Raw genomic sequence first — 24,397 nt, 5'->3', positions numbered from 1 at the left:
ATTTTAAAAATTCAATAATCGATCTTTAGGATTGAAATAAAAAGGGCTACTCACACCCACTCCAATAGGTAGGCCTGGTTTCTAAGGACAGCGGGTACTCGCACAAAGATAGACAGAGAACCAATATGGCGGCAGGACAAGGGCCTGTCTCTTTGAACGTCAACGACTTTGATTCAGTTTTGAACCTCGTGGATCAGCAAGCTGGTAAATTTTTTACGGGCATGTAAGTAACTGCCAATCGATTTTATACTGAATGTCTGTTTCCTGAATTTTCAAGTCGATTAGCCACTAGCCGGTTAGTCCCCAACCAGAAGTCGATTAACCCCAATTATAGACAGTGTTTTCGACTTCTGGTTGAGAACTAATCAACTTCTGGTTAGGGGCTCAGTGGTTAGGGGCTAATCGACTTGGGTGCTAAACGGCCGGACACCCTCAAAGGGTCATATTCTGTGTCCTTCTGTAACGGATACCTTCCACGGAGTTGTTTTCTTTAGGTGGCCTTCTTTAAGGTGGCTCAAAACAGTTTCCAGCAGTTAGATTTTGATTGGTCATTATAGCCACTCTTTATCACTTGATGTTATAACCATGGTATCAAAGAACTGCCCCATCATTGGTGAACACGTTGTTATCATTTTTGTGACACAGTAGGTTACCATAGTAACAGTATGACCTGCTAAAAAAACCCCTTAATTACGGCTTTAAGGGCTTATAATTTAAAAACAGCACAGTGAATGTTTTTTATATTATCAAATTTTAATAAGCATGATAAGATGCAACTTTTGGCAAAGTTAAAAAAAACTCTGTACGTGGGATTCAGAGCCACTTTAAAGTTTTGAAAATTTAACGTGGCTCTGAACCTTATCTACATAATTTTTTTAAACTTTGTTCAAGGTTGCATCTTATTTTGTTTGTCAAAATTTGACAACACAAAAAACATTCACTGTGCTGTTTTTGAATTACAAGCCCCTAAAGCTGTAATTAAGGGTGACTTTAGCAGGTCATACTGTTGCTATAGTAACCTTGTTTGTCCGAAAATGATAACAACATGATCACCAATGATTGGGCAGTTTTTTTGATACCAAGATTGTAGCATCAAGTGATAAAGAGTAGTTATAACAACCCATCAAAATGTAAGTGCTGTAAAGTGTTTTGAACAACCTTAAGTTATCACTAGCCTATGTCCTTTTAACATGCTAATTCCTGTTGCTCCAATCTATCGATGTTTAGTTTGACATACATGTAGGGATTAACTTAAAGTTGATCAATTTGGAACAGAATAATATTAAACTGGTCAGTGTAAAACTCTGACTTTGGACTTTGGACTTTGGACTGCAGAAAGCAGACTGTGGACTGGGGGTAAAATGCAGACTGAGGGTAAAGTGAAGACCCCAGGACCTGTGAAGTTTGGATTCATATCACTCATATGTACAATGGAACCTCCATTAATATGACCACAATTTTATGGGGGAAAGGTGTTCATTTTAATGGTATGCATGTTGCACTGTATGTTTCCTTGCAGGCAAATGGGGTCTGGTATGTCGTACTCTGTCGAAGATGCCAAAAGTGAGTACAAGTTGATGCTTAAAATATGTAAATGCTGGTCTTCACTAGCGACGGAGTCGGAGTTGTAATCAGAAGCGTAGAGCAATACGATGTAGTGAAAATCAAACCAACAGAGTTGGAAGCAAATCACCAATTCTGCTTATGACTCCATCGCTTACAATCTCTTGAAAACTAGGTTGTCGGGGTTGGAAACAGCAGCAGTGATGTTCAATTCTGGGCCTTGTGATTTGTTGGTTCTTCTGCTTCTGCTTCCAACTCCAACAACCTAGTTTTCATTGGATCATTAGCAACGGAGTCATAAATGGAAAAGCCTTGTGATTTAATTTGGCTCTTCTGCTTCTGCTTCCGACTCCAACAACCTAGTTTTCATTGGGTCATTAGCGATGGAACCGTAAATGGAATAGGAAGAAATAGAAATGTTCTGATTCTTCTGACTCCAATTCCGTCTAGCTTATGACTCTGCTTATGACTCCGATTTTCAATTCAAGCTCTTTTAAGACTCTGACTATGACTCTAACTCTGTCACTAGTGAAAACCAGCCTTAGGTGGTGTGATGAATGTTTCTCTTTTTCATGAATACAAAATTGATAAGCTTGTAGTAATTTAAAACAACTTGGGGATGAATGGCCTCCAAATGAGTTATATGGAACTCCAGGCTAAGCTTGCTTATTAACCGTTGTTCAGGAAAGAAGTGTGTGCTCTTTCCCCTGCACTAAAAAAAGCCTAATGCAACAGGAGTTTTGATCATGTTGCATTAGCATTTTTTTAAATTATTTCATCGTCTTAGCTAACATACACCTTGATCACACGTCATACTGGACTATGTAAAATGAGAAAGCAAGATTACTATGTATGTCAGGGATGGCAGAAGGTATTTTGAATTCAGGGTGGGGGGTGGGGGGGGGGGGGGTAACAAGCGTGTGCCACAGGTGCTAACTTGTAGGGGGTTGGAGATCTTTGTAAAATTATTATTTTATGTATTTTTTGCTTGAAATTGGCAGGGCTAAAGCCCCCCCTCCCCAGCTCTGCCATCCCTGTATGTCCATGTAATGGTGTATTTGTTGCCTTCATTTGTAAATCAGTGGACCTGGATGGGTTGGCGAAGCTAACTGACACCCTTCATGAGAAGTTACTGTCTTCAGGAGTCAATGCCATTCCCTTAGATTCTGAAATGTTACAGCTGGATTACCAAGCAACAGTGAGAAAAGGCCAAGAAGAAGCTGAACTCACTAGAATTACCTTGCAGAGAGTTCAAACAAACTGTGCTGCACTGAGTAAAGCAATGAGTATGCCAAGAAAATAATCTCCTTCATTGTTATTTGGAAAAGGAATGTGGTTTGAGTTCAAGCAGCTGTTAGTGGTGACAGGCATTACATGAAGACCCTAATAGGGGTTGTGATGGATGCTGGAGGCTGTAGTCCTTCAGATTATGGAAGTTGTGCTATGCCAAGACAAACTCTTCCCCTAGTTGCTATTGGAAACCTCAGTCAATTACATACTTTAGAAAGGACGTATCATAAACTGCAAGTTTCTACATGTATAACAACCCAACAAACAGTGTAGCAAGCTGCAAACTTTAGAATTGTTTTGATGTGTGAACATCAATGGTCAGTCATCACGACACATTTTGTTCTCAAGTTCATAGTACAGTGGATAGCTGTTGAAGTTTATCTCAAGCCACAAAACCTTTTCATTCAGTGACCACCTTACCATAAGCCCTGGCTGAGATCACTGTGGTGTGGGAAGACACCACAGAAGGGAGGAAGACACCCTTCTGTCAAAGTACTCCTCACTCCACCCAGTTTTATAGGTGACAGCAGGCAAATTAGTGGGGGAACAAGACAGAATACTGGGGAGTAAACTGTGATGGACTAGCAGGGGGATTAGTGATACTCCTAGCTAGCTGCTTTTATGCATCAGAAATTGGAGTTACATGTACATGACCAGGGGCGGATCTAGGGGGAGGCTACAAGTGTTGCACACCCCTCCCCTCCCCGTCCCCCCAAGATGAAGCCTTCTTTGTATTTGCTTTTAAAATTTGTTCACCTCACCAGTCAGTTACGCCATTCCTTAATGGTGCACCCCTCCCAAGAAAAATCCTGGATCCATCCCTGATGAGCCAGTTGGGTTTAAAGTGTTTTTCATTCACTCAGCCTGTGGCTGAGCATCATGCAGGTTGTCACCCTCGTACAAGTTTTCCAATCAGACTGAAGTTTTTGAAACGAAATAAAGATCTTTTACTAGTCTTGCGTGTTACTAGTACATGACATAACATGTACACATCATAGTTCTGGCAGACCAGCCAGATTTTAAGCTTTTAGAGAAACAAAATAACTCTCCTTAACATCTGTAATTTAATCTGTGGCCGTAGCTATATTGAGAAATTATTTAGTGATCAATTTTATTGTGACATGAAGAAAGAAAACAAAGAACCTTATTGAGAACGTGTTTAATTCATGGCAAATACTAAAGTACATCATGGTATAGGAATTTTTATTTATTTATTTATTTTTTTTTCAATTTAACTTGTAAGTTTCTACTACTTCTACTACCTCTAGTTTTACTATAAAACAAAATAAGATTATTTATAGAAATAAATTATGATAATTGTGGTCTAGCTTTTGTGTCTTATTGTATTTCACATGAAATTCCAATTCTTTATTAATCACATAAAATCCATCATAAAAATATTTTTTTCAAATAAACTTTTTTACTTCCTTACAAAATTAAAGAACAATCCTGGCTGTTACCACAAAGAAAAGGAGATTGTACAACACGTCATGGCACCCCTAAATCTACCAGTCACCTAAAGGGATTGTGTTACAATATAGACACAATTTGATGTTTGATTTGACTTCAAATAGGACTTAATAAAAAGTGTATCATTGCAAATCTACACCTTTTAAATTATTTCGTAGTGGACTGCATTTTGAGGCTTACTTAAGGAAGTCCATGTCAGTACAAACTGCTTCTACCTTGAAGCTATTAATGACATTAAATTGATGTGATAAATTCATCTTTGGGACAACTGAGTAATGGTGTTAATCAAAGACATCCATTCAGCTCCTTGCTCGTAATCTGGACTAATATGTTAGTTACCAGGTATACACTAAACAGCATTTAGAGCAATCAAGTTATTTACTGCATGACTATGGAACATCAGTTGATATAAAAAACTCATCCGTTCGAGTGTTGAAATCAGTACCTGCCACTGGTTCATACCCTCGCAGAATACTGGGGCACTGGTTTCTGTTACCGTAAGTCCACCACATTGCACCAACAAATGCTGCCACACAAACCACTAATGCGATCAGGACTACTGCTACAGCTACAGAACTAAATTTATTTGGCTCTTTGTCTTCCACATCTTGTTCATCACTAACATCTTCATCGTCAATCTCACTGTCGTCAACATCATTCTGTAACTGAATTGTACAGTAACACTCATAACTCCATTGTAACATTACTATCAATATAATTATGTGGATGTAGGATTTCTTTGTATGCAGCGATAATGGACTGCTTTCTTGCATCATCACTGGAGATGTAAGACTTCATGGCTAGCATGTTAAATTACCGTAATGATTTGATTTAGCACCCTCTTTCCAATTACCACCCCTTTCAAATAAGCGCCCCCTTTGGATGTGTTTTTATTAATAAGCGCCCCTGTTTCAATAAGCACCCCCATTCTAATAAGCACCCCTATTCTAATATAACAATATTACAGCACCGTCAGAGTACGTATCAACGGAGGTTGAAATTCATCTTCCTTAATTGCTCACATACTTAATGCCTCATTACAAAAACAGTGGTCTTCATCTGAGTTTCTCAACTACCCGTGTGAGTGCATAATTCCTTCAAATGAATGATCTCACCTTCAAGTTTTGTTTTGAACATTCAGTTGTTTTTCAAAAAGGAAATAAGCACCCTGTCTCGAATAAGTGCCCTCCCTTGAGGTACCAAAAGTAAATAAGCACCCTGGGCACTAAATCGAATCATTGTGGTGTTAGTGCCTTGACTAGGGTCATTGTATGGTACATATTCCCATGGCAAGACTTGGCTCAATCACAGTGCTTCACTAGCGAACTGTTGGGGCAAACTGGCAAAAATATCACTGGATTAACTATCGTGTCAAGACTAGCATTCCGTCCAGGGGATGTGAGGATGTTGAGCTCTGTGCTAGTAACAGAAACTTGTCAGAGGTCCTTCACATCTCCTTTTTCTGCAAGGCAAAGAGGGCACCTGCTTATGTAGCTGCAGGAGGCCACAATGTGTAGACACATGCTGGGTTATTGACCAAGCGTGAGGTCAAGATGGCTGGATATTGGCCAAGTTCTTTTTTTGGTCCATAAACTGGCAAAAAAAGATTGAGGCCAATATCCAGCCAATAATTCTTGACTGAACATGCTTGGTCAGGAAATGATTTATTATATGGATCTCAGGGAAATTATTTTTTCTTCTGGGACACAGTGGCTAGTCCTGAGTGGGCAAGATGGCACTATCTTGCTCACTTACAGCACAGGATTCGGTTCATCTTGCCTGCTCATGGAGCAAGCCATATAATAAGTCATAATAATTCATATTTGGTAGAAAGACTGCTTCCCCTTGTTTCTCTCAACAAATTGATTTTAATTTTAAGCTTACCTGATTTAGGTTGTTTTGAAACATTCCCCTGACCTGAAGTACCCCAGGTTCTGTTGGTTCTGTAGGCTCAGTAGGTTCGGTAGGTTCTGGAGGCTCTGTCGTTGTTGTAGCTCGAGTGGTTATTACTTTGGCCGTGGTGGAGCTCACCCCTTGTGTCATTGTCTTTGGTTTAGTGGGTGTTGTAGCAGTGGTGATCACTTTTTGTGTGGTAGTCTGTTTAGTAGTTGGTGCCTTGGTACCAGTAGTGGTGCCAACAGTTGTCGTCAGTGCTGTAGTTGTTGCAGCTTTGGAGGTCGTTGCTTTAGGAGTAGTAGTTCTGACACCTTGAGTTGTAGTCCTCTGTGTAGTAGTTGGTACTGCAGTCTGTGTCTTTATTGTAGTTGTTGCCGCTTGGGTAGTGGTTGCCTTAGCTGTAGTGGAGGTCACCCCTTGTGTGGTCTTCTGTTGGGTAGTTGGAATCTTTGTTGTAGTTTGACCTGTTGTTGGTTGGTTTGTTGATGACTGAGGTTTCCCTGTGGTTGGCTGCCTTGGGGTTGATTTTCTTGTGGTTGGCTTCCCCGTGGACCGTGGCCCTGTGGTTGTTTTTCTTGTAGTAGGTTTCCCTGTGGTTGGTTGTCCTGTCTTTGGCTGTCCTGTAGATGGTTGTCCAGAGGTTGGTTTCCCGGAGGTTGGTTTCCCTGAGGTTGGTTTCCCTGAGGTTGGTTTCCCTGAGGTTGGTTGCCCGGTGGTTGGTTGCCCGGTGGTTGGTTGTCCTGTCTTTGGCTGTCCTGTAGATGGTTGTCCAGAGGTTGGTTTCCCGGAGGTTGGTTTCCCTGAGGTTGGTTTCCCTGAGGTTGGTTTCCCTGAGGTTGGTTTCCCTGAGGTTGGTTTCCCTGAAGTTGGTTTCCCTGAGGTTGGCTGCCCGGTGGTTGGTTGCCCGGTGGTTGGTTGCCCTGTGGTTGGTTGCCCTGTGGTTGGTTTCCTTGTGGTTGGTTTCTTTATGGTTAGTTGTCCTGTTGTTGGTTTTCCTGTACTTGGTTGCCCTGTGGTTGGTTTCCTTGTGGTTGGTTTTCCTGTAGTTGGTTGTCTAGTAGTCGATTTCCCTGTGGTTAATGGGCCTGTGGTTGGTTGCCTTGTTGTTGTGCTTCCTGTACCTGGGTTCCCTGTAGTCAGTGGTCTTGTTGAGGGCTTTGCTGTTGATGTGTCATTGGTGCAGTTATTATTTCTGTAATCATGAGTGTAGTGGCAAGCTCTAGTACATCTATCAGCCTTTGAGACAAAAGCCAAATTATACCATAATGTTAGATTCTAATCAACAATGATTTAGATAAACATATACAGGCAAAAACTAACGATAGACAAATCCGACGTTTCGGCGACATTTTGGCGCCACTGTCAAGGGAAACTAATTAAATATGCAATTTCAAGAGTAACTAAGCGTTCAGAGTTTCTAATTTGCATAAGTTAGACAAAGACTTTAGCGCGAACTGAGTCTGATTGTACATTTAAACACGGTCGTAATTGTTTAATGAGTAACATCTCATTAATGAGACAATCAAACTTGTTGTGGCATTTTTTCAACACGCTAAAACAATTGCGAAGGCCATCCAGAATCCTGCCTGCGTGTCTATTATCATAGTGATTGCGTACTGACGAGGTCTTGCTTCTATGTCCATCAACGTGTACGAACAGATGGCCATGGGTGTAACCGACATAACCAGCATCGCACTGGTCACACTTGAAGTTATACACAACGCATTGTTGATCAATGAGCTGAGGCTTAGGTTTGCTTGTCGGGAACTCCTGGGCAATCTTGCGGCTCGTAAACACCGGTTGAACACTGGTCTGCAGCTTCACACTGAGATCTTTCAACTGTGTCTTCACGATATTAGCAGACTCCTGGTCTTTAAAGGGTATGACAACCCGAGTAGTGTTTTCTGTTGTAGATCTGGACCGTAATGAGGGCTGGTCAGCGACCTTTAAATTTAGGAAGGTTTTGACAGTGGAGTCAACAAGGTGCTTGGGATATTTCAGTTTAGAGAAAACAGACTTCAGTCGTTCGCACTCCTCAGTGAAGTAGGACCATGACGAAGACAGGCGATGTGCGCGATCGAGCATAGTTGTCAATAGTCCGCGCTTGTACCTATTATCGACATGACTGTGGTAATGGAGAAGCAGACCACTGTTTGTTGGCTTCACAAACACTTTAGTTTCAATACGAGGCGCTCTGTTTAGGAGTTGAGTACCGAGAAAGGGAAACATTCCATCATTTTCGACCTCCATAGTGAAGTTGATGGCGGGGTGAGCGTAGTGAGGGTGTTAAGAAAGTCCCTAGCTGTAGACAAATCGGGCATCACAGTGAATGTGTCGTCAACATATCGACGATAGTAAGGTGGCAGCTTGCCCTCAACATCTAATTTCTCTTCAATAGACGACATGAATACGTTGGCTAGCAAGGGCCCAAGGGGGGACCCCATCGCTACTCCGTCAATCTGTTCATACAGGGATCCATTAAATTGGAAAAGCTGCCCCTTGGTGGCCACACCCAAAAGATCAATAAGGTCTTGCTTTGAAATGTTCAAATCATACTCGGAATTAAACCAGTTGTTTCTAAAGGCTCTGTCTGCGAGAATCGTAATGGTTTCATCCAAGGTACATTCGTGAACAAGGAGGACACATCATAGGACACCAGCAAGTCACCAGGTGTTATGTTGAGGTCTCGCGGTAGTTCGTTCACAAAATCGAAAATGTCCGTGACTGTGTACTGATTTAACGACAACGGTTTGAGCTTGTTGTCCAACCATTTCGCCAGAGCATAATTATACGTATTAGTCGCTGGTAGGATTGGTCGCATGCGACACATTCACTGTGATGCCCGATTTGTCTACAGCTAGGGACTTTCTTAACACCCTCACCACGCTCACCCCGCCATCAACTTCACTATGGAGGTCGAAAATGATGGAATGCTTCCCTTTCTCGGTACTCAACTCCTAAACAGAGTGCCTCGTATTGAAACTAAAGTGTTTGTGAAGCCAACAAACAGTGGTCTGCTTCTCCATTACCACAGTCACGTCGATAATAGGTACAAGCGCGGACTATTGACAACTATGCTCGATCGCGCACATCGCCTGTCTTCGTCATGGTCTTACTTCACTGAGGAGTGCGAACGACTGAAGTCTGTTTTCTCTAAACTGAAATATCCCAAGCACCTTGTTGACTCCACTGTCAAAACCTTCCTAAATTTAAAGGTCGCTGACCAGCCCTCATTACGGTCCAGATCTACGACAGAAAACACTACTCGGGTTGTCATACCCTTTAAAGACCAGGAGTCTGCTAATATCGTGAAGACACAGTTGAAAGATCTCAGTGTGAAGCTGCAGACCAGTGTTCAACCGGTGTTTACGAGCGGCAAGATTGCCCAGGAGTTCCCGACAAGCAAACCTAAGCCTCAGCTCATTGATCAACAATGCGTTGTGTATAACTTCAAGTGTGACCAGTGCGATGCTGGTTATGTCGGTTACACCCGTGGCCATCTGTTCGTACGCGTTGATGGACATAGAAGCAAGACCTCGTCAGTACGCAATCACTATGATAATAGACACGCAGGCAGGATTCTGGATGACCTTCGCAATTGTTTTAGCGTGTTGAAAAAATGCCACAACAAGTTTGATTGTCTCATTAATGAGATGTTACTCATTAAACAATTACGACTGTGTTTAAATGTACAATCAGACTCAGTTCGCGCTAAAGTCTTTGTCTAACTTATGCAAATTAGAAACTCTGAACTCTTAGTTACTCTTGAAATCGCATATTTAATTAGTTTCCCTTGACAATGGCGCCAAGATGTCGCTGAAACGTCGGATTTGTCTATCGTTAGTTTTTGCCTGTAATGTTAGATTGGAGCTATAAATGCAAGATGGTCACAAGTGGAGCACAGATCAGTACTATATGTCACATGGCAACATCTGAAATTGTGACTGTGAAGTTTAATGGTTCCTGAAGACAACTACAAGCAGTGTATGTAAATAAAAACAGTACAAGTACTACACATTACATGTACATGTACGTTTCACAAATTGGCGCCAGTTTTTTATGCGTCTGTCCTGTTAGTGATCATGAATTTCATCATAACATTGTCAAAGTACCTCTGGATCTACGAGGCAAAGGCTGAGTGGATCCACAGATCGATTGCAAACAAAGTTCATTGTCAATAACAGGGCAGATGCATGAAAAACTGATGTCAATTTGTTTTTTATGATAATAAATTGTCAAATTGTCCACTCTCTCTTGTTGCCACATCGTATAAATTATACATTTATGTGTCTGTCTGCTTATTGACAATGAAAATTAGCCCATGAGTGCATGAGAATTTCTGCAGTTATTGTAAAATATTTTTTTTCAAGTTTGTGACAGGCACATTAAATTGAAAAAGTCACACAGACAGACAACAGATATGAAAGGTTTGTTTACATATCACCTCTTATATATGCCTAATTTTCAGTCCCAAGGCAAATCACTCCAAGTATAAATTAATAATAATTTTTAATGAATAAATCTAACAATGGAAGGTTAAAGATTGGGAGCTTTAAGTACCACACATCTGTACTCATTTGTTTGTTTGTTTGTTTGTTTTGCTGGGTCCGTGCCACCCCACCCAATCAAATCAGCACTCACTATGATTCTGTTGTTATAAGCTCCTCCATCAACATAGCAGGCTCCTGAGCCAGTCCAACCCCACCAGCAGAGGCAACGGCCATTTGACAAACACTTTCCAGTACTGTGGTAAATCCCTATGGAATCACACATTCAAGTTTGTAATTTTAATTTCAAATAATATAATTAGAAGGACATCACCTTATCACTTAATTTCATGACAATGGAGACAAATTTCACCAGAATTAAATAAATTTCACAATTTGGAAGAAAAATCCCATTAAAAGGAACTTAAGTTTGCAAAAATTTGCTGCATGCACAAACTGTAGAACTTTCCGTAGTTTCAGAAATGGGACTACAGAGTTTCAAGCCCTATTACTACGATATTGAACAGAACCAACCTTTAACAGGTTGACAAGTTTGTGCTATAATATCTAGACATGATTGATCTTCGCAGTCATAATGTGTGTTTTCATTAACTTTGTGAAAACACACGTTGACTTATACTAGCGCACAGGTTGACATTAATGATATGTCTGCTCTCTGTTGTGTGATGTGGAGAGAATATGGATTATCATACAAACTGTTGCTACAGTTGACAAAAAGGATTTTTTTACTTTACAGTGTATAAATATCGCACCACTAATTTTGGAATTACCTTTTTGTATTTTTTTCTAATCCAAAATTAAGAGCAGGAATTTATCTACAATAACCTTGCTTTAAAATTAATTAGCTAAGATTATCCTGCTGTTACATGTATTTTCATATGTTACAGAAAGAACTTTCAAATTACATGTACCTGTGCCACAGAGTGGATCACAAGGGATGGCTGGTACAGTTTTGTTTGTAGGTACACTACACACTTCAGGGGTGGGGATGGTGGCACAAGCTGGATTCAGATAGTCATGTGTGTAATGGCATGCTTTTGTGCAATAATCAGCCTGAGGAAAGAAGATGCAAAGTTAATACCTTGTGAATCAACATATTTAACATACATTAGGTATATCATTTAGTTACACTGTACACAAACAACTATACCATTCAAGCAAAATTATAAATTAATCACTAGTAGTAATCAGAGATTATGAGTGCGTTCGACGCTCTCACTTAAATATATATATATATATACTGTAAATAAGTGATTTCACTAGCTGACTTTCAACCTTTGTCTATTGCTAAAATCAACATTTTTCAGCAGCAACTGAGGTTTTACAGTCAGATATGTATAGTGTCAAAGTCCATGCTAGCAAAGAGGTCACGATTTGTTGATAAGTTGCGTGACAGTGCCAGTTTCTATAGACTATCAAGTTTCATAGAATATTTAAATTACGTATTCTAGGCCAGCATTTGCAATCACGTGCTCATTTTGCGGGGTTTATCGTAAACAGACTCTGTGTGGCTAATTCAAGTATTTTCCCCTAATGAATAAAGTAGTCTTATTGATCTTGACTTCAGAGTACTTTTCCACCGATTCCAAACAATTAAATTTCGACAGGATAAAGACTGAGCTATCCGTCGTAACTGGAACTAATCAACAAATGCAATCAAAATGTAGCTGTTCCCATGGTTATCATCCCAAAGCCAAGACGTGTTAATAAACAAGGACAATTCCCTCAGATTTCGATAAATGCTACCGTCGAAATGGTTAAATTTGCCAAAAATGTTCAAAAAAAAAATGTTCAAATGTTGTTGTTTATAGTGGTCAATGTGCTTAGCTACACCTAGCTACTTCACAGGCATACCACTTTAAATGAACTGATAGGCTTAAAAATCGCAACCGGTGGGAGGCAGGCCAGTTGGCTGCCAAAATCTAATGTTGAGAGCTCATAATAGTGAAGCGTACAGCGACTGAATGGAAAGAAGTCAAAGAAAGATCCACTGGAAAGATGAGCTCACATGGCCTGCTCACATGTTTGCCACATGCCTTATCACATTTCTTAGCATTAAACGGTACCAGTTTACTGGCCGTGAAATGCCCCTGCAAAAATCAAGCGGGGTGGCCATTTTGGTGTCCTTACAGGAATGTGTTTTTTTTTCGGCCTATGACCGTGCACAGGGCGACCAACTCTGGAAAGCCACAGGTCAAAATTAGGTTTGGGTTCCACTTGGCTCCCAAGCTTTGAAGAGCTGGCAGTAATTATCGATTGCAGAAATCACCTAAAAAATCCCTAAGTTAGTTAAAATTTATTTAAATACATGGTCAAACAAAGCCCTCTGGTGAACTCAACACAGCAAATCAAATTTCTTTTTGACATCCAAATTATCCATGGACAAGATACCTCCACTCCCAAAGGTGGTTTAATTTGAACACCACCCCGCTGGAAATTCTGCTCTATAGCTTCATGCTTGCGCTTTGTATTTGCCCCTCCCCCCCTGAAATTCCAGTGATCTTCCATGGAACGGGATCACAGGAAATTTTCTACAACTATGCAATAAAATTAAAAATAACTTGTCATCAATACCAGTATCCTGTTTTTGTCTTTCCCAGACGTGATGTAGGTTGCATTGGGGCCAGTCCAGCCCCACCAACAAAAACAGCGGCCATTACTCTGACACGTTCCCTGACCTCCTTTGCATTTGGGGTCACACTGGACAACTGGTACAGCCAAGCAAAAAAAATTGCAACAAATCATTAGTTAAATAAACAACTCCTCTCAAGGTATACTGTCAACATGTGTGGACAGTGAGACCCAGGGGGGGGGGGGGGGGGGGGCTCCCGTATAAAAAGGACGGGGGTGCTTGTCGTAAATTTTGAAAAGAACCCCTAAGAGGTATCAAGAACCTCTCTTGTGGGCGTTGCTTTTTTTCACCCCTAAGTGGAACCAATTCTAAATCAGCACATTTCCTGTCATATTTTTTTGGGCTCAATATAATACTCCAGCGTACTCTAAAATACTCTAAAAGGAATACTCTAAAAGGTAGCGCAAAAGCTCCTGCTCTGGACCTTTTGAGCCTGAACACCCCAAGAGGTACCAAAATTGCATCTTTAACCCCTAAAAGGTATGACGAGCATTTCCCCCCCCCCCCCCCCCACTTGGGAATAAGACCTCTAGGTCATCGCATTTTCCCTGAACACTGGGCATTAATTTTTTGCTGCATTTGATTGGCATGTGATATTGATCCTGCAACAGTCATGAATGTCTCAGTCATAACAATCTATGTAAGCTAAGAAACTATGAAATTTGCACCAAAAATTGAAAGAGTGCAAGGCTGTGGTCTAAGGAAAATTGCAAGGAGCCCAAAGCTTATATGAAAATAGTAAGTTTTTCCAGTCACCCATGGTAAAAGGGAAAGTTAGTTGCCTGTGGCACCCAGGCACCTCTAGGGCACAGCACTAATGCATTATAATTATGATAAGCAGCATTTTTTCCCACAAATACAGTAGGGCTCTTCCTCTTTTTCAAATGCCCATTTAGGTTTCAAATTCTGAACCCACTAGGAGATTTCATGGGACAGGTTCTTAAAAATTAAGATTACCGGGCAGGTATCTTTTACAATAATTTGACAATATTAAGGTCACATGACTAGAACCTTGCACTGATAAGCTTTAGTTAGCACCCCTTCCCTCCCTCCCCCCCCCCCAAAAACAAAAAAACAAAAACAAAAACAAACAAAACAAAACAAAACAAAAGAAAAAACAAATGCATGCATTAGTGGGATATATATGGTCTATTATAAAAATTTCTTAGCACATAAAAAATTCATCAATGCAAATCGAATATTTACCTTTTGTTGTTGTTACTGCAGTAGTAACAGAAGGTTGAGTAGTACTTGGTGGCACTGTGGACATCCTTGTAATACAGTTAGCATTTTTATAATGGTAGGTATAATGACAGGCCTTATCACATCTGTCAGCCTATTAGAAATGGGAAATGAATTTTATTAATCATTCCTCTTACTAATAATTCAGTAAGTTTCTTACAACTCTTGGAGAAAGCCAGAACAATAATTGCATGCTTTAAATTAAAGGGATCCTGCATTTCTAACAAATCTGTAATCAAACACAAACTGAAGACCACAGAAACATACAGATTGACTGATTTGATAATCAGGTGTACATTTGTGTTTGTGGAGAAGAAAGGGATCAAATGTTTCTTGCATGTGCAACAAGTTCCAGAGTCCCTAAAGTTGGCAAATATCTTGTCAGAATTCATCTACAGGGTGTTTGCTGTTAGGAGGGTTAAACATCTTAGAATTTCAAATGCATAGGGGATCAAGCATTCTAGAATAATTTTCCAAAGGCAAAGCTAAGGGGATAAAATATTGATGCCAACTGTGGTACCATAGGGCATGTACTAGATCAAACACGAACTAGTGAGACAATCTTCAATAGTGCAGAGCGTAATTGATAGCTCTGGCACGGTAGTCCCATAAGTACTCACCCCTGCTCGGTTCACTTCCGGTTTGTGTCTATTTTGGTAGTCTGCTAGGGCTTTTCCCCTTTGCAGTGTGTATGTTTCAAGGTTGTATTTTTATTCAAGGTCCAAAAATTAGGTGCAAATTAATTACTACTGGTGTTTTACGTTGATTTTTGTTCATTTTAAATTCAATAACACGTTGAAGCAGCAAACGTGACAATTTAGCTCTTCATGCCAACTTTGTAACTTGATACTTTTGTTTTGCTTGTAAAGGCATGTAATATGAAACCCTTGTTTTCTCCAAAACACACGGAAGATGTACTTGTTTTTTGGAGATAAATGAAAGAAAGTTAAATATCTGATGTAGTGATGAAGAAACGGAACAGAAACGATGTTGTTTTACTAAAAATGCAAATTTTTACCGATGAACCAGAACTAATTTAATTATCAGATAGTTGCAAAATACCACTTTCTTTTTCTGTTGCTACCTTTGTTGTTAACAATAAAACAATTCAAAATTAACACACAACGATATTGATGGCTGAGAAGCATTTCAACAAAGAGTATTGAAGATAAACAGTGCTACTTGACCGATATGAATGAGTCTCGATCCTCAAGACTGATTAAATTAATTTGCACTTTCATTAGGTGCCACAGAGTCTGCAGCAATATTTGCGCACTTTCCTGGTTTCTTTTGCTACAAATTTACAATTTGTGGAGTATTAAAGCCACTAACTTGGGAACTTTTTGGTCTCTCTTACAGACACAATCAAGGCAAGAAATAAACAAGCTGCTAAGGAGAAGCAATACATTTGAACCCTGACAAGCACACTATTGTACTGTAGATTGTTCCTGTCATCTTCTTTACATTTTTTCTCATTAGGCTTTTTGGCACTTCGAGAAATAAATATTGTTAGAAGAAAATAGTCAATATTTGTATTTTAGTTTGCCACTTTTTCACTGCAAAACATTAGCGGTCTAGATGCCAGTCTAGATGGGAAAATCTAGACCACACTCAATACCGATTTCAGCCAATCAAATTCGTGAATTCGGTAGTTTCCAGTCCTTGTGAGACACAGCCATGTAATAAAGCATCATATTGGCCACTTCTTTGGAGAAAATAAATTCTTGTATATTGGGCAGAGTCGCGACAATTCATTTGATAATTTAAAATATAAAGCCCCAGTATGCAAAAAGAATTGCAATGATGTGTTCTTTTTGCTGGCTAATTATCCTTTCAGAACCTAAAGAAATTCATTCAGTACATCTAAGTGAAGTTTTCTTAAGTATCGGACAAATATTTAGACACATTTATCTTTTTTCAACTGTAAATATAATGTCAGTAGGATCATCACTCCAATTCCAAAAAATTAATACTTGCTATCAAAGTAGTTATTTTGCAACTTGGAATCAGTAAGGCATCAACAGAGACACAATCCATTGGCAAACATAATGTACCTTTATTCAATACTGAGCTTGCAATGCACTATAAGGCGATTTTCAAATATGGCTGTTTTCGGCTGTTTTGTGAACGGAGAGACCTTGTTGCCGTGTTTTGGCCCAGATTTCTCGTGATAAAAGCAAAACAGGACCAGTGTAGCTGTTGTTTTCTGTTTAATTTATTGTGTGAATTATTTTTTGAACGATTTCATGAGAAGGTTGAAGTCATCGGACACATTACATTGGAATGAAAACCCCATGTTTTGGCGCCCACTTGGGCTCCTTGAACAAAACTTAAGTCGCCCGCACTCGTAACTTAGGTGCGTCAGGCGACCGGGCGCCCGTCAGGCAGCAGCCTTGAATTAATTAAACAAACATTGAAGTTTACACCTTAGCGCCATAGGGCCATAGTGCCATAGTGCCATAGCGGCAGGCAGCTCCCATAACCATCCCAATAGTGCACTCTGCACAAAAAACTGTGTTTGACTGCATTTCCAAACACCTAGAAAAGAGTTGAAATTATGGTGCACAGCAGAGTATTTTTGACAAAATTTGAGGTGTTTGGAAAATTATGTGGTCAAACACCATCTTGAGTGTTTGATATATTTTCTCAATCGAAACTGTAGTACACTTAAGAGAAAACAGAGAAATACAGTAAAATAAAAAAAATCTACGATCAGATGTAATCCAAACACAGTCACAGTCATGAATTCCTTTCAATTGTTTAAAATAAACTTGTCTGATGAATTATTTTTATTAATGAGTTTGAGAAAGATATTTTCTGGAATAACCCATTTCACAACCAAATTCTTGCATTCCTTACCAGTATTCTGTTTTTGTACACCCCTGATGTGATGTACGCTGCATGAGGCCCAGTCCAGCCCCACCAACAAAGACAGCGTCCATTACTCTGACATGATCCCTGGCCTCCTGTGCATTTGGGGTCACATGGAGCAGCTGGTTGTTAAGAATTAAAATACAAAAAGTTGCTCAGTGTATATAGCATCAAGTTTCATGCTGATTACTTTTGTGATACATAAGCATAACATTACTCTCATTAACAGTCCACATCAGACAAGGCAATGTTTACTTACAAAAACAAATAAACACCACGGCTGAAAATAATAAGTTAGAATTTACTTAAAAGTATTCTTGATTGTTGAAATACAGTGGAACCCTGCCTTAGGGTCACCTCATTAATATGTTCAACTCATGTTAATTACAGCGAGTCTTTTTTGTCCAGGCAAAACGCCCATGCATTTTCTTATAAGAAAACCCTGTTTATCTGGCCACCCTGTGCATTAATTTTCTCTGCATTTGATTGGCTGTGATATCAATCCTGCAACAATCATCTCTCAGTCACAACAACCTATGTAAGCTAAGAAACTATGAAAATTTGTACCAAAAATTGAAAGAGTACAAGGCTGTGGTCTAAGGAAAACTACAAGGAGCACAAAGGTTCCTAACCATGAAATCCTGGGTGGCCAGCTCTAAATATAAGCTTAATATATGAAAATAGTAAGTTAAATTTCCAGTCGCCCAAAGGCAAAAGTTAGTTGCCTGTGGCACCCAGGCACCTCTAGAATACAACACTGCAGTGACTTCAAAGCATCTTTAGTTAATGCTTCATGCATTATATGATAAGCAGCATTTCCCGCCAAAAATACAGGTTGTTCCTCTTTTTCAAATTATGCCCCTAATTTAGGTTTCAAATTCTGAGCCCACTGGGAGATTCATGGGCTGGGTTCTGAAAGATTAAGATTACCAGTATCTTTTACAATTCTTTTTTACAAATATTAAGGTCACATGACTAGAACCTTGCTCTGATAAGCTTTAGTTAGCACCCCTCCCCCCCCCCCCCAAAAAAAAACAAACAACAGAAAAATGTGAAGGTGAATTAATCAACATGACACAAGCGTGGGACAAAGAAAAATTCTGAGTCCCTGACAGGAATCGAACCCATGACCTCCCGAACACCGGGCGGGCGCTCTATCCACTGAGCTACGAGAACTCATGGAGAGCGAGGCCATTTGACTGAGTTCATGTATGACAGGTGCCCTGCATACTGCTAGGATCAACGCTACCGAAGTCATCGTGAGTAGTGATAATTAATAAAGATGGTGAATTTTAAGCTTGGTAATGAAATGTGAAGGTGAATTAATCAACATGACATGAGCATGGGACAAAGAAAAAATTCTTTGTCCCACACTTGGGACAAATTTTTCTTTGTCCCACGCTCGTGTCATGTTGATGAATTCACCTTCACATTTCATTACCGAGCTTAAAAATTCACCATCTTTATTAATTTATCACTACTAACAAAAAAATGCATGCATTAGCAGGGTATATTAATAATCATGGTCTATTATAAAATTTCTTGGCACATAAAAAAATTGATCAATGCAAATCTAATATTAATTACCTTTTGTTGATGTTACTGTAACAGAAGGTTGAGTAGTGCTTGGTGGTGCTGTAGACATCCTTGTAACACAGTTAGCATTTTTATAATGGTAGGTATAATGACAGGCCTTATCACATCTGTCAGCCTATTAGAAATGGGAAATGAATTTTATTAATCATTCCTCTGACTAATAATTCAGTAAGTTTCTTATAACTCTTGGAGAAAGCCAGAACCACAATTAAAGGGGCGCATGGAAAAAGACCCTAAGTGACATCTGATAGACTGCAAGATTCTCCTAGCAAATTGCTTTTCACTTCCTTGTACAGAAAAGGAGAATTTAACTTGAGATCAAGAGTCTCTTAGGGCTTTTTTCCACGCACCCCTTCAATTGGAATCCTTAAGGGATCCTTCATTTCGAACAAATTTGTAAATCAAACACAAACCGATGACAACAAGAAGTCATATATAGGGTTAGGGTTAGGGATATTATAGATTTGATAATCAGGTGCACATTCCTTTGTTTGAGGAGAAGAACAGGGATCAAGTGTTGCTTGCATGTGCAACAAGCTCCAGAGTCCCTAAAGCTGGCAAACATCTAAGACTCGACAGAAGTAATCTTATTACAGGTTTTTTTTTTGGTAGGGGAAAGGAGTTGGCTGTTATAAAGAAATAATTATGAGAGGTAGGAGGGTAGGAGATCTCAGAATTCCAAATGTGTGGAGATCAAGCATTCTCGAATAATTTTCTGATAAAATAATTATTGATGCCAACTGTGGTACCGCAGGGTATGTATGATTAGTATCAAACATGAAAGACCGTGTTTGACCACATTGAACACCAAGAAGAGAATTGAAAATAAGACACACAGCGGAGTATTTTTGACGCAGTTCAAGGTGTTTGGAAATGTGGTCAAACACCATCTGGAGTGTTTGATATATTTTCTAAATTTAAACTTTAGTACTCTTAAGAGAAACCAGAGAAATTAAATCATAAAAATCTATGGTCATGAATTCCTTTGTTTAAACTCGATGAATTATTTTTATTAATTAATGAGTTTGAGAAAGATATTTTCTGGAATAACCCATTTCACAACCAAATTCTTGCATTCCTTACCAGTATTCTGTTTTTGTGCACCCCTGATGTGATGTATGCTGCATGAGGCCCAGTCCAGCCCCACCAACAAAGACAGCGTCCATTACTCTGACATGATCCCTGGCCTCCTGTGCATTTGGGGTCACATGGAGCAGCTGGTTGTTAAAAATTCAAATATAAAAAAAAAATTGCTAAGTGTATATAGCATCAAGTTTCTTGCTGATTACTTCTGTGATAGATAATTGAGCATAACATTACTCTCATTAACAGTGCCCCTCAGACAAGGTAATGTTTACTCATCTGACAAAAACAAATAAACACCACGGCTGAAAATAATAAGAATTTATTTCAAAGTATTCTTGATTGTTGAAATACAGTGGAACCCTGCCTTGTGGTCACCTCGTTAATACAGTCACCTCATTATTAATTACAGCCAGTCTTTTTTGTCTCGGCAAAGTGCCCACACAATTTTTTGTAAGAAAACCCTGTTAATCTGGCCACCCTGTTAATATGGCCAAAGTACAGCCACATTCTGTAAACTGGCCAACCCATATAGTTGTCCATAATAATATTTTACCCCATTAAGATGGCCACTCGAACCAATCATGTTCATCCTTCCATTAATTAATGACCTTTTTTAGAATAATACCTGCATTTTGAATGCTTATCAAAGAACGGTTGTTTAGAAGTGCAATTGTGATGTACTCTGTCAAGATGTCACTTAAAATAGGCAAGTCATGAAATTTGATCCTGCTCCATTAATATGGTCACCCTGTTAATACGGTCAAATTTTCATGGCCCATTGGTGAACATATTAACGGGGTTCCACTATAAAATAGATCTTTAGTTTTACATCCTTGTTGGGTCAAAGTATCCCATCTTGCGAGGGTAATTATCTTGGTTTCCATAGCATTAAGCTACTAAGTCAATAATTAATTATTTATTATTATCGTTCATGCTGTAATAACACAGATTTAGAAAACTACATGTATGTGCTAAAACTCCTGCTCAGTAGTGTTGTACTCTCAGTCTGTCAGCATTCTGAAAAGCTTTTATAGAATAAATTAATAAAAGCTCTTTGTACATAGACTAAATCACAGTGGAGTGTGATTAAATCGTTAGTTGTACTTTGTTCAAGTTACTTCTATCATACACCATCCTAGCAATCAATAATACCTGTGCCTGTTGATATAAACTGGAGGATCAGAATTACTGCACAAGTCAACACAACCTTGTTCAACATGGCTGGTCAGGTTTGCCCTCAAAACAACTTCTGAAAATAATCAAGTCAAATATATAAGCCAATATTTGACGTATATATTTCATGGTAACAATTTACACTGTAATTATATATGTTACTCTTGCTCAGGTGGCCACTGTTTTCACCTACTTTGATGTCAACTTAGGGCCGCGTCACACCAGAGCAAATTTTGTTTGTATATTAAGTAATGAAACCTGTCAACTAACTAACTGTCCCCTTCGTGCCACATTACATATAGGGCAATACGTCAACGTGAAGAACAAAATAAGTGCAATCCCCAGTTTCAAAATCTTGCCAAGTTTTTGTGGATAAATTTGCCAAAATGTCGCCAATCTTCAAAGAAGCCAAAGTGTTGCCTTGGAGGCTTTCAAATTTTGGCAAAACAAACAATTTTGTTTTGGTTTTTTCCTAAAACTATTTAATTGTCACAATATGCAAAACATGTCTCAAAGTCTAGATTAAAATTTTGATGGTTTAGTACCTTGGTCTGCTTCTTTAGTTTGGTGCTTGTGATGGTGGGCCAAAATAATTTTTTTTGTTAACCCTGTCCATCTGAACCTTTCTACAGTTATTTCAATGGAAAAGAGGAATACGAGATATGGGATTTGAAGTCTGAACTAATGACCTCAAAGAGACAAGTCTCCTTCAATTACAAGTACAGGTACGGAAACAAGGCAATCTCCTTTGATAATTTGCAAACATCGAAGTCAGCGTGAGTACTGTAAGCAGCAGCCCTCCAAAATGAAAAAGAAAAGAATCAAAAAAGAAAAGAAGGCGAAATAACCATTCTTGCATAATTTGCACCCTATATGTTTTGTTGTCTCTTGTGAAGAACTCTTTCAGATAGGTTTGTGACTAAGGTATATGTCAATCAGAAAAGTTTGGGTTAAAACATGTTGGCTTGAGGTGATGGCAAAATTTCGAACTTACGAAATTTTTGCAAATATTTTTCCTAACCAAAAATTGGAAATATGTGAATTTGCTCTAGTGCAGTTGAACTGGCCCCATTTACCTGAGCCAATATTTGGGAAAATAAGCCTGTGCTAGACCTCTCTGGGCTCAATTAGGAACACCGGAGGGGGGAAGAGGGGGTTGACCAGCCTAGAGACTGGCAGAATATCAAGCCTAAACTAAAGCAGCTTTACTATAATTATAACAACCTCAGTTTCACAGTTATAACAGCATGATTGCGTTTTAAGCGCACTTTCAGTCCTTTAGCAGTGGAAGTAAATGCATTGAAGGCATATGACAGAACTCCTTTAAATTTGACTATTATAGCATGATCGTAGCAAGACAAGCCTTAGCATGTCGCAATTTTGTGACGCGACAATTCATCCGTCGTGCTAGTCGAAGAAAATCGAGATGACAGCATAACCTTTGAACTGGGCTTTGTGAGCGAATATGCCTGCAGCTGCAATCACAATATAAACTACCCTTGGTATAAGCTACGAGCATTTGTGTCCCAGAGTGAGTGTTGGAGATACCTTAGCTTAGATTATCGCAAATAACTGCAAAAATAACAAATGACGGCTTACAAATTCCACTACGACTTGATATGAGATCATATTTTAATTATTTTATAAGCTTTTAATTCCCCTGATATTGTTCGATCGTGTGCACGGAATAAACGATCATTACAATCTATGACTTGTAAAGTTGCTTTGAAGATCGCAAATATCTCTTGCTTCAACAATCACCTAAGCTCATAACAAGATGTTTGCTAATTCGAATGAATCACACAGTCCGAAGAAATTCGTGTTGGAGTTTCCGGTCTTATCAGTGCAATCTCCCTCCCAATTTCTAGTACGATATTTCCTTGTTTATAGGTATTTCAAACCAAAACTGTAGTAATTTACCCCTCTATTCTGATCTTCGACAAGTTATGTATCTTGCAAGCGGATACAATTCTCTTGCGAGAAAACATCTTTGAGCTTAACTCTGTTCTCTTAAACTACGACAATCTATCCCGGGAAGCATGCTCGAGAAGTATAAATCATAAAATTATGAAGCAATTGTTGGGTATGGAGTAAATGTTGCGAAAAAGAAACTATTAAAAAGAGAAACTAGAAGTTCGCAAAATGAGTCTGCTTACCTCTAAAGAAGAGAGACAGATCTTTGTCGTTGAGGAAAAAGACTTTAATCCCAGCTCTGAGACATCACAAGACTCACTTGCAGTAGTTTACACAGAACGTAACTCGAGACGCTGGAAGTAACGCAAGTTTTTATTGGCCATAGTAGACTCGTTCCCAGGTTTAAAGGAGCTTAGACATGCGTTCGATGGTAGAAGAGTGCGCATTGGTCAGAAGAACTAATACCTAAATTTAACGAAGTTTTCAATGTCTCTGAAAAGAAAACCCTCTGAAAATGGTATATTTCTTCGAGAAACGCAGCCAGAAATAAGTCTGCGTTCGCAGGCTAACCTTGGGGCGCCTGACGAGCCAGGAGACAACGCGAAAATTTTGAACTTTCAGTTCGTACGGACACTTGGTTTACTTCTAAAGGTTTGTTAGTACCCCACTAAGGATGCCAATTGTTTTCTTCTTAGCATTGTACAAATTCAGGAGAAAATTGAGGTATAATGTTCGCCGTAAGATTAAAATTCTTCCACCTGTCCCTCCAAAGAATGATTTTAAAGAACGAGAAATAGACGGTGTTTTCGACTTCTGGTTGGGGGCTAAACGACCAGACACCTTCAGGAACAGCTTACGCCGAGACTTTCTAGCCATGTCTGTACCCCACAAGGTTTGCCCAGAGATTTTTCTAAGTAGTGAAGTGGCACTTATCTTTTCGAGAGAAGTAGCTGTTCATGGTTGTTGTTCCCTTTTCACAGTTGCTATGGAGGCCTGATACTCTTACTGATAAGCGTATAACGCAATTCGTCTAAGGCGTACATTTTCTGGTCAAACGCTTAAAGAACATGCCGAAGGCACAGTCATACTGGATTTTTATAAATGGGCATATTTTAAGCTGTCAGACGAAGCTACGCGCTACTTGCTTGTTTCGAGC

At 39.3% G+C, this 24,397-nt stretch overlaps 2 protein-coding genes across 3 annotated transcripts; one reads left to right on the top strand and one right to left on the bottom strand.

Moving 5' to 3' along the window:
- The first annotated feature begins 103 nt into the window (after nucleotides 1-103).
- Nucleotides 104-4,180, top strand: LOC110063196 (uncharacterized). The gene is made up of 3 exons (XM_020770157.2): nucleotides 104-223; nucleotides 1,520-1,563; nucleotides 2,646-4,180. Exons 1-3 carry the CDS (start codon nucleotides 126-128, stop codon nucleotides 2,864-2,866), a joined length of 363 nt encoding a protein of 120 aa, XP_020625816.2. The 5' UTR covers nucleotides 104-125; the 3' UTR covers nucleotides 2,867-4,180.
- On the bottom strand, nucleotides 3,998-23,587 carry LOC110063889 (uncharacterized). Of its 2 annotated transcripts, XM_089287563.1 has the most exons (11): nucleotides 23,484-23,587; nucleotides 21,307-21,403; nucleotides 20,152-20,285; nucleotides 19,060-19,183; nucleotides 17,461-17,594; nucleotides 14,566-14,695; nucleotides 13,302-13,435; nucleotides 11,639-11,780; nucleotides 10,861-10,976; nucleotides 6,208-7,455; nucleotides 3,998-4,988 (listed from the first exon to the last, which is right to left on the bottom strand). In XM_089287563.1, the coding sequence occupies exons 2-11, from the start codon at nucleotides 21,371-21,373 to the stop codon at nucleotides 4,713-4,715; spliced, it is 2,505 nt and encodes an 834-aa protein (XP_089143689.1). In that variant the 5' UTR covers nucleotides 21,374-21,403; nucleotides 23,484-23,587; the 3' UTR covers nucleotides 3,998-4,712. The 2 variants fall into 2 exon arrangements, with proteins under 2 accessions (XP_089143689.1, XP_089143690.1); XM_089287564.1 differs by lacking the exons at nucleotides 14,566-14,695; nucleotides 17,461-17,594.
- Nucleotides 23,588-24,397: the final 810 nt, after the last annotated feature.

Source organism: Orbicella faveolata, unplaced genomic scaffold (assembly GCF_042242905.1).
Source record: "Orbicella faveolata isolate gen_17 unplaced genomic scaffold, um_ofav_v1 contig_14, whole genome shotgun sequence".
In the NCBI taxonomy this organism is placed as follows: domain Eukaryota; kingdom Metazoa; phylum Cnidaria; class Anthozoa; order Scleractinia; family Merulinidae; genus Orbicella; species Orbicella faveolata.
The sequence above is the reverse complement of the archived record's forward strand: the minus strand, read 5'-3'. Positions and strand labels throughout refer to the sequence as shown.